Source organism: Lissotriton vulgaris, chromosome 4_1 (assembly GCF_964263255.1).
Source record: "Lissotriton vulgaris chromosome 4_1, aLisVul1.2, whole genome shotgun sequence".
Lineage (NCBI taxonomy): Eukaryota > Metazoa > Chordata > Amphibia > Caudata > Salamandridae > Lissotriton > Lissotriton vulgaris.
This window is the reverse complement of record NC_141691.1, coordinates 1,945,200,726-1,945,215,948: the sequence shown is the minus strand read 5'-3', so window position 1 is coordinate 1,945,215,948 and position 15,223 is coordinate 1,945,200,726. Positions and strand designations below refer to the sequence as shown.

Sequence of the window (15,223 nt, the reverse complement as noted above, 5' to 3'; positions counted from 1 at the left end):
AGTCTTTAGTGTAGGTGGGAGAGTCATGCACTGTGTGCACTGGTGGAGGAGAGTCTTTAGTGTAGGTGGGAGAGCCATGCACTGTGTGCACTGGTGGAGGAGAGTCTTTAGCGTAGGTGGGAGAGTCGTGCACTGTGTGCGGAGGTGGAGAGGAGTCTTTAGTGTAGGTGGGAGAGTCGTGCACTGTGTGCACTGGTGGAGGAGAGTCTTTAGTGTAGGTGGGAGAGTCATGCACTGTGTGCACTGGTGGAGGAGAGTCTTTAGCGTAGGTGGGAGAGTCATGCACTGTGTGCACTGGTAGAGGGGAGTCTTTAGTGTAGGTGGGAGAGTCGTGCACTATGTGCACTGGTTGGGGGGAGTCTTTAGTGTAGGTGGGAGAGTCATGCACTGTGTGCACTAGTGGAGGAGAGTCTTTAGTGTAGGTGGGAGAGTCATGCACTGTGTGCACTGGTGGAGGGGAGTCTTTAGTGTAGGTGGGAGAGTCGTGCACTGTGTGCACTGGTGGAGGAGAGTCTTTAGTGTAGGTGGGAGAGTCATGCACTGTGTGCACTGGTGGAGGGGAGTCTTTAGTGTAGGTGGGAGAGTCATGCACTGTGTGCACTGGTGGAGGAGAGTCTTTAGTGTAGGTCGGAGAGTCATGCACTGTGTGCACTGGTGGAGGAGAGTCTTTAGTGTAGGTGGGAGAGTCATGCACTGTGTGCACTGGTGGAGGGGAGTCTTTAGTGTAGGTGGGAGAGTCATGCACTGTGTGCACTGGTGGAGGAGAGTCTTTAGTGTAGGTCGGAGAGTCATGCACTGTGTGCACTGGTGGAGGGGAGTCTTTAGTGTAGGTGGGAGAGTCGTGCACTGTGTGCGAAGGTGGAGAGGAGTCTTTAGTGTAGGTGGGAGAGTCGTGCACTGTGTGCACTGGTGGGGGAGAGTCTTTAGTGTAGGTGGGAGAGTCATGCACTGTGTGCACTGGTGGAGGTGAGTCTTTAGTGTAGGTGGGAGAGTCATGCACTGTGTGCACTGGTGGAGGAGAGTCTTTAGCGTAGGTGGGAGAGTCATGCACTGTGTGCACTGGTAGAGGGGAGTCTTTAGTGTGGGTGGGAGAGTCGTGCACTGTGTGCACTGGTGGAGGAGAGTCTTTAGTGTAGGTGGGAGAGTCATGCACTGTGTGCACTGGTGGAGGAGAGTCTTTAGTGTAGGCGGAAGAGTCATGCACTGTGTGCACTGGTGGAGGAGAGTCTTTAGTGTAGGTGGAAGAGTCGTGCACTGTGTGCACTGGTGGAGGAGAGTCTTTAGTGTAGGTGGGAGAGTCATGCACTGTGTGCACTGGTGGAGGAGAGTCTTTAGTGTAGGTGGGAGAGTCATGCACTGTGTGCACTGGTGGAGGAGAGTCTTTAGTGTAGGCGGAAGAGTCATGCACTGTGTGCACTGGTGGAGGGGAGTCTTTAGTGTAGGTGGGAGAGTCATGCACTGCCTGCAGTGGTGGAGGGGAGTCTTTAGTGTAGGTGGGAGAGTCGTGCACTGTGTGCACTGGTGGAGGAGAGTCTTTAGTGTAGGTGGGAGAGTCATGCACTGTGTGCACTGGTGGAGGAGAGTCTTTAGCGTAGGTGGGAGAGTCATGCACTGTGTGCACTGGTGGAGGGGAGTCTTTAGTGTAGGTGGGGGAGTCATGCACTGCCTGCAGTGGTGGAGGGGAGTCTTTAGTGTAGGTGGGAGAGTCATGCAGTGGCCGGGGTGGAGCAGAGGTTACACTGGCCCTGCCTGCCGCCCTTTCTCCGGGATCACCGTGGAGACGAGATAGAAATCTACAGCGATGGTTCTTGGTTCAGAGGCGAGCCTGGAGCCGCCTCAGCTCTCTGCATAGAGTATCAACCCCTGGATGTGAACTGCCGGAAGCGACCCCCGCCCCCACATCTCTGCCCCGACCCTCCCTCCCTTGAACTGCCTCAAAGGCCGCGAGATGCACCGCGCGCCCTGCGGAGCTGTGTCTTGACTGCCACGTTTCATAATTGTCTTAATCAGAGCGAGGAGCAGCGAAGAAGGTGGAGATCAGTCCGCCGCCCCCTCCCTGTGCCCCCGACATCACCCCCGCCCCTTGGATCAGTTCTTCGACGCTCGCTTGTTAAGTAACCCTATGCCACATCGGCTACCCCAACGAAAACAAATGCACGAGTCACGCGCCGCACTCTCACGCGCAGCAGCAAGTCCAGGAAGAGAGAGATAGAGGAAGGGGGCGGGGCATAGAGAGTAAACCCGGCATAGAGTAACTCCTGGAGCAAAACTCGAAGACACAAGAGTGAGAGAGAATGAGTGGGGGGCTACAGATAATATACAGGTGTGAGAGACACTGTAGGGGAGGGGCGAGGAGACTGTGTCTGTAAGAGAAACAGGAAGAGGGGGACAAGAGAGAGGGAGAAAATGAAAGAGGACAGAGAAAGAAAGAGACCTTGAGAGGAAGAGAAATGGAAAGAGAGAGATATGGGGAAAGTAAGACTGGAGGAAAGAGAGAAGGAGGGGGAGAGGCCCAGAGAGGGGCACTGAGAACCCCACAAAGGGTGACCACGTGACAGTTGTGTTCCAGCTTCCTGGCTGGGTTTTTTCTTATTGTTTTGCTTTTCTTTGTGTTTGTATTGCATTTGTGAATTGTTCATGGCTTTAAATGACATTCATTTGGATTCATAAATAGAATGAGGTCGTCGAAGGGGGTAGAAAACTGTGAAGAAAATCCACGGACTCATAAACTCGCGAGAGGCTGACGAGTCACAGAATCAGGTGAAAGAGGGAAAAGGGCGCAGCTAGGGAGTCAGATGGATGACGGGAGGGGAAGAGAGAGAGAGCGAGAGAGTGAGAGGGGAGAGAGAGGGAGGGAGGGGGTAGGTACCGGGAGCTGGTGAGAGAGGAGTCTCAAACAGAGCCACACTCAGGGAGCTATGTCCAGAGAGTGAGACATTCACAGAGAAAGCCTGGGAGAGTCACGGAAAGAGAGTGCGAAAGAGCCCCCGAGAGACAGGAAGGGTCGCAGGGTGAGTCTGTGCGGTGTGCTCGCATTCCTGGCACTAATTGCCACCGCCCCCTCGTCTTATCCATGCTCCACCCACTCTCCCCCGATTCAAACCCCACTATTGCGGACGCACTCCCGCGTGCACAGGCCCCGCCACCAGCACTGAGGCCTGACACCAGCCTTCGAGGGCTGCGGAGCTGTCAGCCGAGGCTCGAGTCCGGCTGGAGACGGGCGTCTGCCTCCACCCTGGGCCCACGGGTTCCGGCTACAAAATAGCGTCGGGAAATGCACCCCGGGCTCTGACCCCATTCCATTCAAAGGAGTGTCTCGCAAAATAAAAAGTGGTAAGCGCTGGACAGCAGAGCAGGTGCATTTTTTTTGGGGGGGGAGGGGGAGGGGTATTAGGGGAGAGTGGGAGGGGTCTTTGTAACCAATTGCACTTCACTTGTGTCTCATGGAGGCCTGTGGTCCAGGCACCGTCTGTAGCATCACCAAAGCTGTTTTGTTAGTTTGTTTAACTGTTGTGGTGAGTGCTGAGGCACACCAAAACTCGGTGCTCTTTTGTTAAGTCAGGAGAAGCCAGTCATATTAACACACAGATAAGGTGTGATGTGTCCTGCCTTCCCTTCCTCATTGTGATGCTTTAGCAGGGGCTCCTCACTTCTCCTGCAGAGGTGAGGTTCATCTTCAAAGCAGCCTCAACCCTCCAGCCTGGGGCCTGATTGCCTCTGACCTCGATCCATGCACCAAGCGCTGTTACCTGAACTCCAAGCTCTGTCTCTTCTCCCACCTCCCCCAAGGTCCACCCTCTGCCTCGCCTGCACCTTCGCCATCCTTCAACGGCCACTCAGGCTTCTCCTCCATCCTCCATCCGAGGTGCGCCCTCAGCTCAGCCCCCATCCCCACAACCACCATCTTCGCCTGTCAACATCTTCCCAATGCTTCTCCTAGACCCCCGTCCAAGGTGCACACTTGAGCCCCCACATCTCCACCCTTCAACCTTCCATCCATCCTCCCCCGCACCCGCCTGTATTCAATGTCAAGCCCCCACCTAGACTCTTCAACACGTCATTCAGCCTCCCCCCCTTCATCCAAGGTCTACCCGCAACCCAACCCCCACGTCCACCCATCAACATCCGAACCATGACCCTCCCATCTCCCCTTCCATCAAAGGCCATCTCAACCCACCCCCCAAATTAATCCCAGCCCCCAACCTCCAGCCCCCACCCGTCGGTCTATCCTCCCCCTCTAGCCAAAGTCCACCATCCATCCTGCGCGACCTCAACGCCACGTCACCAACTCAATCCTTTAAATCAGCCTTCGTCCCCCAACTCCACTCCAAAAAACACCATCCTCCCCTACCCTTATTACCCGCCCCACCCAAACCCTACTATCCCGCCACCTCACCTCCACTTGTCAACCCACTACTCACCTGTTGATTCCAGTCTACGTCACACTACGCCCCCCCCCAATCTTTCTATCTCTCAATCCCTTCACAACAGTCACAGCTCACCCAAAACCAGCCCGTTCCCTTCAGACCCTCCTCACCTCGAGCACGGGGTCATAGCCCCACTGCCCTGCACCCCTCCCACCTCGCTCAACTCTACCACAGACCCAATGGCAGCGGAAGCAGCTGCAGGTGGCACGCGCCACAGCTCTTGCCTCCGAGGGCGGGCTAATAGTAATTGCCTCCTTTCGTGTATTTATTTTCATTTTGCGCTGAGTGGGCACTTTTAATGAGCGCCTGACTTTGCCCCCTCGCCCCTCCCGGCTCAGCTGTTGACAGTCATTGGCTCTGCGCGATGGACGAGGTGCCCTGCCTCGTAGGCCGGGAGCACGTGGTGCGTCTCCCAGTGGAAGCCCTGGAGGAGATCTGAATATTGTACCGTGTGGGCGTGGCCGCGGCAGGGGCGGGGCCGGGAGAGCCAGGGAGACGGAGGAGCCAGTGTGGGGGAGCCAGCGAGAGCGAAAGGGAAGAAGCGAGCGAGGACCTGCCGAGAGCGAGAGGGACGGCACCGGGCGGCGTGAGCAGGAAAGCCCCTCTGTGGCACCACAGTACAGCGCCAACCTACAGAGTCAAGCCGCTGAAAGTACCCCGGCCACCAAAGGGTTAACAGCACAGAGTCTGCAACTCTCCCCCGGGCTCTTCTGGGAGGACCACCGTGCTCTGCAAGGATGACAGGGGGTGCACGGGCGGCGGTGGCGCCCCCCACTGCCTCAGCCTGAGCGGTGCCCGGGTGGCAGGGGCTTGGCCCCGGGAGTGTTGCGGACGCGCTTTCCCGGAGTCTGGCCGCTAGACATTCGCCTCCCCGCGCAGACTCGAATGAGCCCCCTCGTCCTTCATGCCTCCGAACCTGCGCCCAGGCAGCGGTGCACCCCTGAGGAGCGGGCCGGGGAGGGGCATGTCCTTCTTCGCCAAGCCGTCCAGGTGATGCTGTGACTCCGGCCCCCGCCTGCCCATCGCTCTCGCCCTCTTTTGGAATATTACGCTGCTTTTTGCTTACTTGGACCAGCCACTGGCATTCGCCCCCAAACCGGCATCTCGTGCCAGCAGGTGTCTGTGGACGGCGCTCTGCGGGCTGCCAGGTGTCAGACCTTCTTTCCCAAAGGAGCTGCTTCATGTCGGAGGCGAATCAACTGGTAATCTCGTGCGCGCTCCCTGCTCTGGAGGTCTGGAGCCATCACGGCTGTGGTGCACCCTCCCGGCTCGCGGAGGAGCCTCACAGTACCCGGCTGGGGAGATTCACAGCAGCTCGATAGATGAGCGCACACTCCGCCGCGGGGGCCCCCTCTTCTGTGCGCCATGTGCTTCCACCCGGCGGGACCCCTCTGCTGACCTCAAGGAGTCATCGCCCCCTGGCTGGCAAGGATGCTGCGTGGGCTGCTGAGGTGACTTCTGGCTGCCGCCGCCCGCTGCTCACCTGACGAGAGAGTTTTATCCCCGAAGGCAGCGCCTCTTTCCCGATCCGTGCTTCATGGCGCCGCCGCTACCCCATCGGGGCCCCACGTAGCTCCCCCACACCTCACCTGGCAGCTGGACTGTGATGGGGACTGGCCTCTGCCCCTGCTCTCGGTGAGGGCTGGTTATACGGGCCACTTGTACCCTGGACAGAAGGAAGCAAGGAAGTGAACGCAGGGATTTGGGCTCTAGAGTTTGCTGCGTAAAGGCCACGGACACCCACTTCGGAAAGTGCTTTTTGGGTCCTGCCAACTTTTGGAGAAGACTTTCCTCGGCACTGAGGGGTCAGCCCCATTTCCAACCCTCCAGTGTGAAGGGGCGCCGAGGGTGGGAGGGCGGGGGCTCGGGGTCACTAGTGGGGCGCTGCGTTGATGGCCCTGGCCGCCGGCGCGGCTTGGTTTGGGCAGGTCGCGCACAGAGCCTCCCGTCTACAGCGCAACTGGTCGCGGCGCTCCAGCAGCCTCCTGTGCCTGTCCGCCTCCCAGGAGCAGGAGCCCGGCCCCCTGGCCCCGCGGCTCCTGTACCCCAGCGGCTGCTGCCGGGCCCTCTCGGACCGGGCGGGGGGACATGCGCCCCTCGGCAGGCGCGTCCTGGAGGCCATGAAGAGGCAGAACGTGCGGACCCTGTCCCTCATCGTCTGCACCTTCACCTACCTGCTGGTGGGCGCCGCCGTCTTCGACGCGCTCGAGTCCGACTACGAGATGCGCGAGGAGGAGAAGCTGAAGGCCGAGGAGATCCGGCTCAAGGGCAAGTACAACATCTCGGCCGAGGACTACCGGCAGCTGGAGCTGGTCATCATGCAGTCCGAGCCGCACCGCGCCGGCGTGCAGTGGAAGTTCGCCGGCTCCTTCTACTTCGCCATCACGGTCATCACCACCATAGGTAGGTCGGGGGTGTGGGGAGAGTGGATCAACGGAGGGGCCCGTCGGGCCGGGCCGGGGTCAGTCACTCGCCAGAAGATGGCAAACTGCTTTACTTGGGCACTGTGGTCACTTCCGTGGGTAGGTTGTGGCGTGTGGAGCTTGGATAAACAGGGGGCCACTGAAATGCGACCGTAGGGCGGAGCCAAGACTCGCCAGAAGTTTGTAAACTGCTTTACTTCTGTCACTGTGGTCACCTACATAGGGGGGCCGTGGTGTGTGTGGAGAGTGGATTAGCAGAGAGGCCTTTCAAAGGGGGTGATAGGGTCGGGGTCAGTCACTCGCCAGAAGTATGTAAACTGCTTTACTTAGGCACTGTGGTCACTTCCATGGGTAGGTCGACGTGTGTGTGGATTAACAGTTTGTTAACTGCTTGTACTTCAATCACTGAGGTCACTGCCATTGGTAAATTGTGCGCACGGAGCGTGAATGAGCAGGGGGCCGCTGAAGGCGACAATGGGGCTGGCCAGAGTCAGCCACTTGCAGAAGTTTGTAAACTGCCTTGACTTAGTCACGGGGGTCTCTTCCATGGGTAGGCCGCGGTGTGTGGAGCGTGGGGGCACAGGGAGGCCGCTGAAAGGCTCGTCAGAAGTTCGTAGATTGCTTTTACTTCCCAGTCACTGAGGTCACTCCCATAGGTAGGGGGTGGTGGTGTGGAGACTGGCATGTCAGTAATGTGACAGGGCCGGAGTCAGTCACTCGCTAAAGGTGACTGGCCTCTTTTATGTCACTGTCACTCTCACCTCCAGAGGTAGTTCGTGCTTTGTGACGAGCGTGGCATGTTGAGTGATGTTGTGATGAGCAGAGAGACCTCTGAAAGGCGACGAAAGGGTCGGGCCGGAGTCAGTCACTCGCCAGAAGTCTGTAAACTCCTTTTCATTCGCGTCACTGCCTTTGGCACGATAAGCAGGGCCACTGGAATTGCACAGCAAGGAGGGACTAAATTATGCGACAGGAAAGGACCGAGGTATGCGGTATAAGCGGCACATTATGTGACAGTATGACCTCATTATTTTGTCATTATTACACCTTAACACTACCTGTACAACGGTTCCAACTCAGTAGTACCGGGTTGACATCCGAATGCAGCAGTAAGCACCCTCAAGGTGACCAGTCAACCTCAGCGAAGGGCCTTCTATTGTGTGGACGCGAGTGAACCCACATTGTTAGTAACTTTTGACCCGTTTGAGCTGGAAACCATTTTTTCTTAAAATATGCAGACTGTGCAGCAGATAATGGATTATGGGGCAAATCCATCATTATACAGAAAATAACATTGATTAAAATCGCATAGTTCCAGTGGCCCTGACTATGAGTAAGTGTTGGGGTGAACACGCGTGCGAGGACTGACTGGCGGGTGGATTTTGGGTTTGAAGCTTACTGGGCGGTCACGGTTGGGCTGGGTCGGAGACAGTTTCATGTTAGAAGGTAATACACGTTTGCCTCACCTCGACAGTCATCACCGTCATCGCCGCTGTTGATAGCTCATGGTGTGTGGGTGGATGTCTGGCATGTTGAATAAGGAGGGGATTGGCCTCTGAAAGAGGATGGCAGGGCTGGGCCAGGGTGTGTCACTTTGCTAGAAGTTTGTGAATACATGTTATTCATTGTCATTAGCACTATTTTTCTACAAGTTTGTCAGAATTACATGAACAGGTGTGCTTGCACATTTTTGGGCAATCTCATGTGAAAACAGTAACGCGAAATTGCGGAAATGATTCCCATTATTCTGACCTAATCAAACTTTTTGCCAGGCCTGCTTCGAGCTCGCCACCCCTGTGCTCGCCACCACAGGTGGTGTTGGCACGTGTCTGAAGGTGGGCACTGAGTGGAGGCCCCTGAATGAGGACGAGGGCCCGCCCAGAGCCGTTACCTCGCCGTGCCTTGCCAGCAAGGCCCCTACTCAAGGCAGGCAGGTGAATGTTCGGACGGTAGGCGCCTGGTCCTTTGGGAAGTCTAGCCATCGGCAGAGATGCCTCTAAGAGGTGATCGTGGGACTGGGCCCGAGTCAGTCACATGACATAGGTTGTAACCTCCACTTGCCTTGCCCTGTGACTGGAGGAGGCAGGCCTGGCCTGTAGGGAAGCGTGACGATTGGCAGAGGGGCCACTGAAAGCAGTGGTAGGAACACGTGACAGATTACATGGCCAACGTATGTTGCCATCACTAACACTACCACCTTAAGTAGGGAGTACATGCGTATATGTAAGACTGGCATATGTGAGACGCTGAAAGCACGGCTGCTCTTTAGGGTGAGCTGTTGGCCAGTCGCCCCTAAAAGCTAACACGGAGGGCAGGGACTCGTAGGGAGACTTCTGAAAAGTGACGGGAGGGCTGGTGCAGAGTCAGTCACATGTCAGAAGTTGGCAGACCCCTTTCACGCGCCCATCACTGCCTCCACAGCAGGCCCGGCTCATGGGTGACGCGGAGGTTTTGTGTGTGTGTGTGGGAAGGGGGGGGGCGTGTGTTCAGGTTCCGTCAGAATCTCGGACACCTGTTTCCCCATCACTTTCTTCCCCATAGTCCGGTGGTGGTGGGGAGCGCAGCGCTGTGGGGCTGCGCCGAGAGGTCTGCGCCTCTGAAAAAAGTCTGGTAGGGCTTGGGCACGGGGGCCTCGAGCCGACACCTAGGGACATCGTCCAGGCTAGAAATGTTCTGGTGTGTCGGCGCTCCAGTGCGCCTGTGGGAGTTAGGGGCAGTATTGTAGTGTCTGGTAGCGCCGCGAGTCCTGCAGCTTGTCCACCCCTGCTCTGCACGCCAGTGAGCCGGGAGCCCCCGCCCCTCCTCCTGCACAGCTGGTTACAGGAGGAGCCGCCATCCAGGGGGTTATGTAATCTGCTCCTTTCCCGCGCACTTGTTGGACCGCCCCTGCTCTCCGTGGCAGATGAGCGCGCCCGCCTGGGCACCTTCCGAAACATGCACCCACCCCCATGCCCACACACAGGGGCGTACCTGCACGCATTTTAAGGAGTCCGTCTGGCGTTCACCGGGTGCCACCGACACAACCCTGCCCTGAAGTCGGACTCTGCAGCGTGCATATCACGAGCCCGCGCTCAGCCGCGCGGCTATGATCCATGAAAGAGATCACAGCCCGGCATGCCCCTCCCTCATCACTCCTCCCCACGCCGGTGCAAGATCAGCCGATCATGCAAAGTGCACGGTGCCCGAAGCGTCCACGGCATACAGTGCGCTGAGGCGTGCGTCCGTGCTGCAGTGTGTGTTTGCCTTCCGTATGCAATTCATGCATGTTCGTGTGGAGCGAAAGACGGCGCAAGAGGGTGCGCCTATAAGTGCCCATTACACAATATGTACATACGCGTATCTCTGTATGTCATCTCGCAGTAGGTACACTCCTATGGGCTTTCATGTGCGCGTTCTGTGCTCCTGCACTGTACGTGTGCACAGTATCGGTGCACGCTCGTGTGCACGTGCGTCTGCGCACGGGAGCTCTTGCCACGCTTGCGTGTCTGCCGAGTGCAAGCAGGATGTCCAGGTAAGATCTGCGTGGCGTGCCCACGGGCCTTCTGCGCGTGTGTGCGGCCGTCCAGGCGCCGCGCGCCCCCAGGGGGTGGGTGGGAAGGTAAAAGAAGTTGCTTCAAATACACCAAGAAGAGCTCCACCCACCCCCGCCTCCCCCCGGCGGCCACCGACCCCAGTGTGTGTGTTCCGTGCCGTACCGTGTTTTCCATTAACAAGAGTCCGCCTCCCCGCTTGTGACAATGTACACCTGCAGCCCTCTTCAAACAGACACCGTGGGGCTTAAAAGAGAAATCATGGCTTAGGTGACAGCCACTCCAGATTGAGTTTGTGCGCTGTTCTCGCTGCAATGCCCACATCATGGTTCGCGCACTGGGCAGCGCTTGGCACACTGATATAAGCCCCCTATTCCGAAGCCCAGGGCCTGGCTCTACACTTTGGGCCAAACACCCCACCTGGGCGCTTCAAAGCCCATGTTCAGCGCCTGCCCCGTGTAGATGCAGCGGTGCGGCCGGTGCCTGTTTGAACGGGCCCGAGGGCTCCTGTGCGCAGACAGCTTCATCTCGCTGCTGGCTGTAACTTCGGCTCCGGGTTTGCTGTTTGCGGAGTGTCTGCGGCCCCGCGTGCACGGGCTTCCGTCTGAAAGCAGGTCCTCGGTGGAGCCTGGGGGCCGTCTCGTGAGTGCATCTCCAAACAGGGGGCTTCGAAGCGCATCCTGCGCGTTCTTATGACAAGGAATATTTGGGGTCTTCCAAGGCCCTCCGTGACACTTTTAAAGCTGGGGACAGACCCAGAAGCATGCACGTGGCCTTTCCGCGTTTAAGAATAGCATCCGATCCGCTGGAGAGTGGATGAGTGGGTGGGGGAAATGGCCCGGGAGGGAACACGAGGAAGAGATCAAAGGAAGGAAAAGAGCGAGAAAGAGAGGCTGGAATAGGCTATGACGGGAAAGAAAGGCGGATACGCGACAATAGACAGAGTTACCAAAAAAGGGCGAACACGAGGGCCACCGAGAGAAGGGGGGGGGGGGGGGAGAACAAGGGATACAGAGGGGAGGGTGGCATTGAAGAGAAAGAGAGGTCGTGTTGCTGTATGTGCGCCTGTGCAGGAGCTCGGAAAGTTAGGTAGTGTGGCGGGTGTACACTTACGGGGCCATCTCCCCTTAAAACTGCGCTAAACAAAGCTCAGAAAGGGGTACTCGTGAAGGGCGGCTGGTCCGCCCAATGGGTCCCCCTGGGGGGCTCTGCCTGCACGCAGCTGCAGTGTGGCTGCACCTCTGTGTGTGGGACGTTGGGGTGGGAGGGGCTGTGCAGGCCACGCTGCACCCTAGTCATGCGCTGCAGAACTGCAGAGCGCATTTATCTCCGTGCATGACTGCAGCACCGCTCTACCCCACCCTCCCCTGATCACCCCTCCCCCATACACTTCTTCATCGTTGCCTTGACCTGGCTCTGTGCTGACCGCACGCTCAGACCCAGCGGCTCGTTTATTCAGATTTTACAGCGTGAACTCGCCCCTTCCCCTGCCTGCATTTTCTGCAATGTGGTGCTCGAAACTTTCTCCATAGCAACGGCGCTCGGACCGTCTCGCTGGGGAGCGACCCTGCCTGTGCGCGGCGCAGGTGCCCGCGCGCGGCCGCCCGGAGAGCTCTGCGGCGCTCACGGGCTGGGCCTGGCGGTGCCAAGGCTCCCCTGAGCCTGAGCGCCACTGGAGAACAGAGAAAGCCCCTGGTGGGAACCGGGCGGAGGGCAGAGAAGTTTGGGTGTTCTTGGACGCAGCAGAGTGCGCGGTATTGAGTAGGTTTGTTTGTTTTCGGCTGCATTCGGTTTTTGCTTTGTGGGCCTTCTGTCACCGTGCTTCCAAGTGTCCGTGCATCACTGGGGGTGAAGTCTGGCGTCTGCAGCGCACACACCAAATCCATGCAGTGGAGCATTACACCACTGCGTGTTGTTTCAAGGATTAGGACTGGCTGCCAGCAGGCTGTGTGCAGCTCTGTGCAGTACATGGCTACCAGCAGGCTCTGTGCAGCTCTGTGCAGTACATGTGTACCAGCAGGCTCTGTGCAGCTCTGTGCAGTACATGGCTACCAGTAGGCCGCGTGCACACCTGGCGGTGGAAACGTCAAACCACTGTGTGTTTTTTATTAGGGTTAGAACCAGCTACCAGCAGGCCGCATGCAAACCTGTGCGGTGGATGCGGTGAACCACCGTGTGTTCTTTTTAGGTTTAGAACCGACTAGCAGGCCGCGGGCAGACCTGTGCGGTGGATGCGGTGAACCACCGTGTGTTCTTTCTAGGCCAAGAACCGACTAGCAGGCCACAGGCAGACTGTGCGGTGGATGCGGTGAACCCCTGTGTGTTCTTTCTAGGCCTAGAACCGACTAGCAGGCCGCGGGCAGACCTGTGCGGTGGATGCGGTGAACCACCGCGTGTTCTTTCTAGGCCTAGAACCGACTAGCAGGCCGCGGGCAGACCTGTGCGGTGGATGCGGTGAACCACCGCGTGTTCTTTCTAGGTTTAGAACCGACTAGCAGGCCGCGAGCAGACCTTTGCAGTGGACCTAGAATGATAATGGGGCAACCCTGTATTGATAGGAACCTGGGCGGCAAATGAAACAACGAAATACAATGATTCCATCCGAACTTTGAATGATCGCTTCAAAGGAAATGTTCGAAGTTGTGACATTGAGAAATCGTTTGAACCTATGGATTCAGTATCGGGGTTGCTAACATTGTGTTTGTCCTGGTGAGGACCCCGCTGAAGTCAACGTAGCGGGTTGAAGTGATGCCGTAGTGTAGTGCTGCTTATCATTTATTGTGGGTTAAAAACAGAACATTCAATAACTGAGTTTTTGGTGTACCCAAATGTTTTCTTTCAATCAGTCAACAATCTATTCTTTATTGTTTGTATGTCATATGCGCCCCAATATTCACTCTTGCCCGTACCCACTTGCACTCCACCGCGTTTTGCAGTAACTATTGTGTGTTTTACTACTGTTTCTAACTAAAAAAAAGATAACTGTTTGTAAATCTGTCTCTCCGAATGTCTTTGGTACTGCCGGGGTAGCCAGGTGTAAAAGTCTCTCTGAGGGAAGCATTGCATTTCGTCGTTAGACCTGTGCAGTGGTGCATTAAACCACTGCATGTTCTCAATGGGTTAAAAATCTGTTAACTGAAGGTCACCTGATGTTGTGTGCGGTAGATGCTTTGAACCAGAGTGGGATCTCACAATAATTATAAGCTTTTACCTGCGGGCTCCATGCCAATCTGTGCTGTGCGTGCATTAAACTACTGTGTATTCTCAGGGGGTTTCGAATCGGTTACCTGCAGATCTGTACAGTGAGTGCATTACAACCCCGTGTCTTCTCACTTGGTTTAGAACTGGTTACCCAGGGATGACCCTCAGATCTATTAGTGGTGGGTGCCTTAGGCCATGGTGGGTTCTCTCTGGGTTGAGACCTATTTATTCGCAGGTTACATACAGTTCTGTGCAGTGGGTGCATTATGCTATGGAGGGTTCTCAATGGCTCAGAACCAGATTTCTGCAAATTACATATGGATCTGTGCAGTGCGTGCATCCTACTAAGGTCGGTTCTCACTGGGCTTGGAAGCAGTTATCCGCAGGTTACACACATTTTGTGAGTGGGTGCATTATACTTAAGACTTCAGGTTTTCAGTTTTTACTGATTTTTACAGATAAATATAGACAGAAATCAATGTGTTTCCTGTCTGTATTTACTTTTAAAAGCAGAAAAAAACTGAATGTGGTGCTTATTATGAGAGACTCTCCATACTCTCTCTCATTAATCCCAGGCACAAGCCGAGCAGATAGACAGCGTGGAGAGTATTTTGTAATACGCAACTGTTTAATCTGACAGGCATCATGTATGAGTGCCCGTCCAAGAGGTGGAAATATAGCATTTTACAGTTACATGTATTCTCAAAACGCAAAATAAATATGGATGAATGCCAATAAGATGGCCCACAAATAAATATGGTTAAATACAGATGTAAATGTTAAAAAAATAAATACTGTAAAATCGGGAACCCTAATTATACTATGGTCGGTTCTCACTGGATTTAGAACCAGTTATCCACAGGGTGCATACAGTTCTGTGCAGTGGGAGCATCATACTATGGCGGGTTCTCAATAGGCTTAGCACAAGTTGTCTACACGGGCTGTGTACAGAACTGTGCGGCCCGGCTGCCGGTGGTCATTGTGCAGTGTTGGTTCTGCCTCTGATGGAGGCACTATAATAACCCATGGGTGTAGGGAGAGGGGCTAATGAGGGCAGGGGAGGTCTCTGCTCCCCCAAATCAGACATGATTTATTCTGACACAGTTTGCTATGAACTTATCAGCTCCAGGGTGGTTTGGGTTTAACTGGCGGAGCATTGGTCCTGACATCGGGTCACCTTACTGTCCAGTTGGTAATACATAAGCGATTGGTCGAGCTTAGGGCGCCATGGCATAGCAAAGACATAAGAACATGTTGCTGTTTGTATGGTGGCATTGTAGAGGGATTTACCACCCGAAGAGACCTCCAGACCCTTCTGGAGGGTCGAGTAAGTAGCCACTCAGTTTGTTACGCATCCTTGAGGCTTGGCCTATTGCATGGTCCGGTGCTTGAGGCTTGGGGGCAGTGTTAATTTGTTAAAAATGAAGTGCCAGGGCCCTTCTCAGAAGGCAATTGCAGCCTGCACCACTTATACCCTACCAGGGCTGCCAATGACAGTACCAACATAACACCTAACCATTGCACTCCTACAAGTGTGATAATTCAGACTATTTCAGGCCACACAGGGCTATAATAATGGCATGAGAGTCTGGTATTATTCATTTTGAGTGTATATTGACTGAATAAACATGGTTGTTGTGTT

General features: G+C 55.8%; 1 protein-coding gene across 1 annotated transcript in view; it reads left to right on the top strand.

Moving 5' to 3' along the window:
• Window positions 1–4,976: 4,976 nt before the first annotated feature.
• Window positions 4,977–15,223, top strand: part of KCNK9 (potassium two pore domain channel subfamily K member 9) — a 286,495-nt gene continuing 276,248 nt past the window's right edge. The window contains exon 1 of the mRNA XM_086967055.1: window positions 4,977–6,830. Within this exon, the coding sequence (XP_086823181.1) occupies window positions 6,320–6,830 (511 nt within the window). The 5' untranslated portion in view covers window positions 4,977–6,319. The remainder of the gene's footprint in view (window positions 6,831–15,223) is intronic.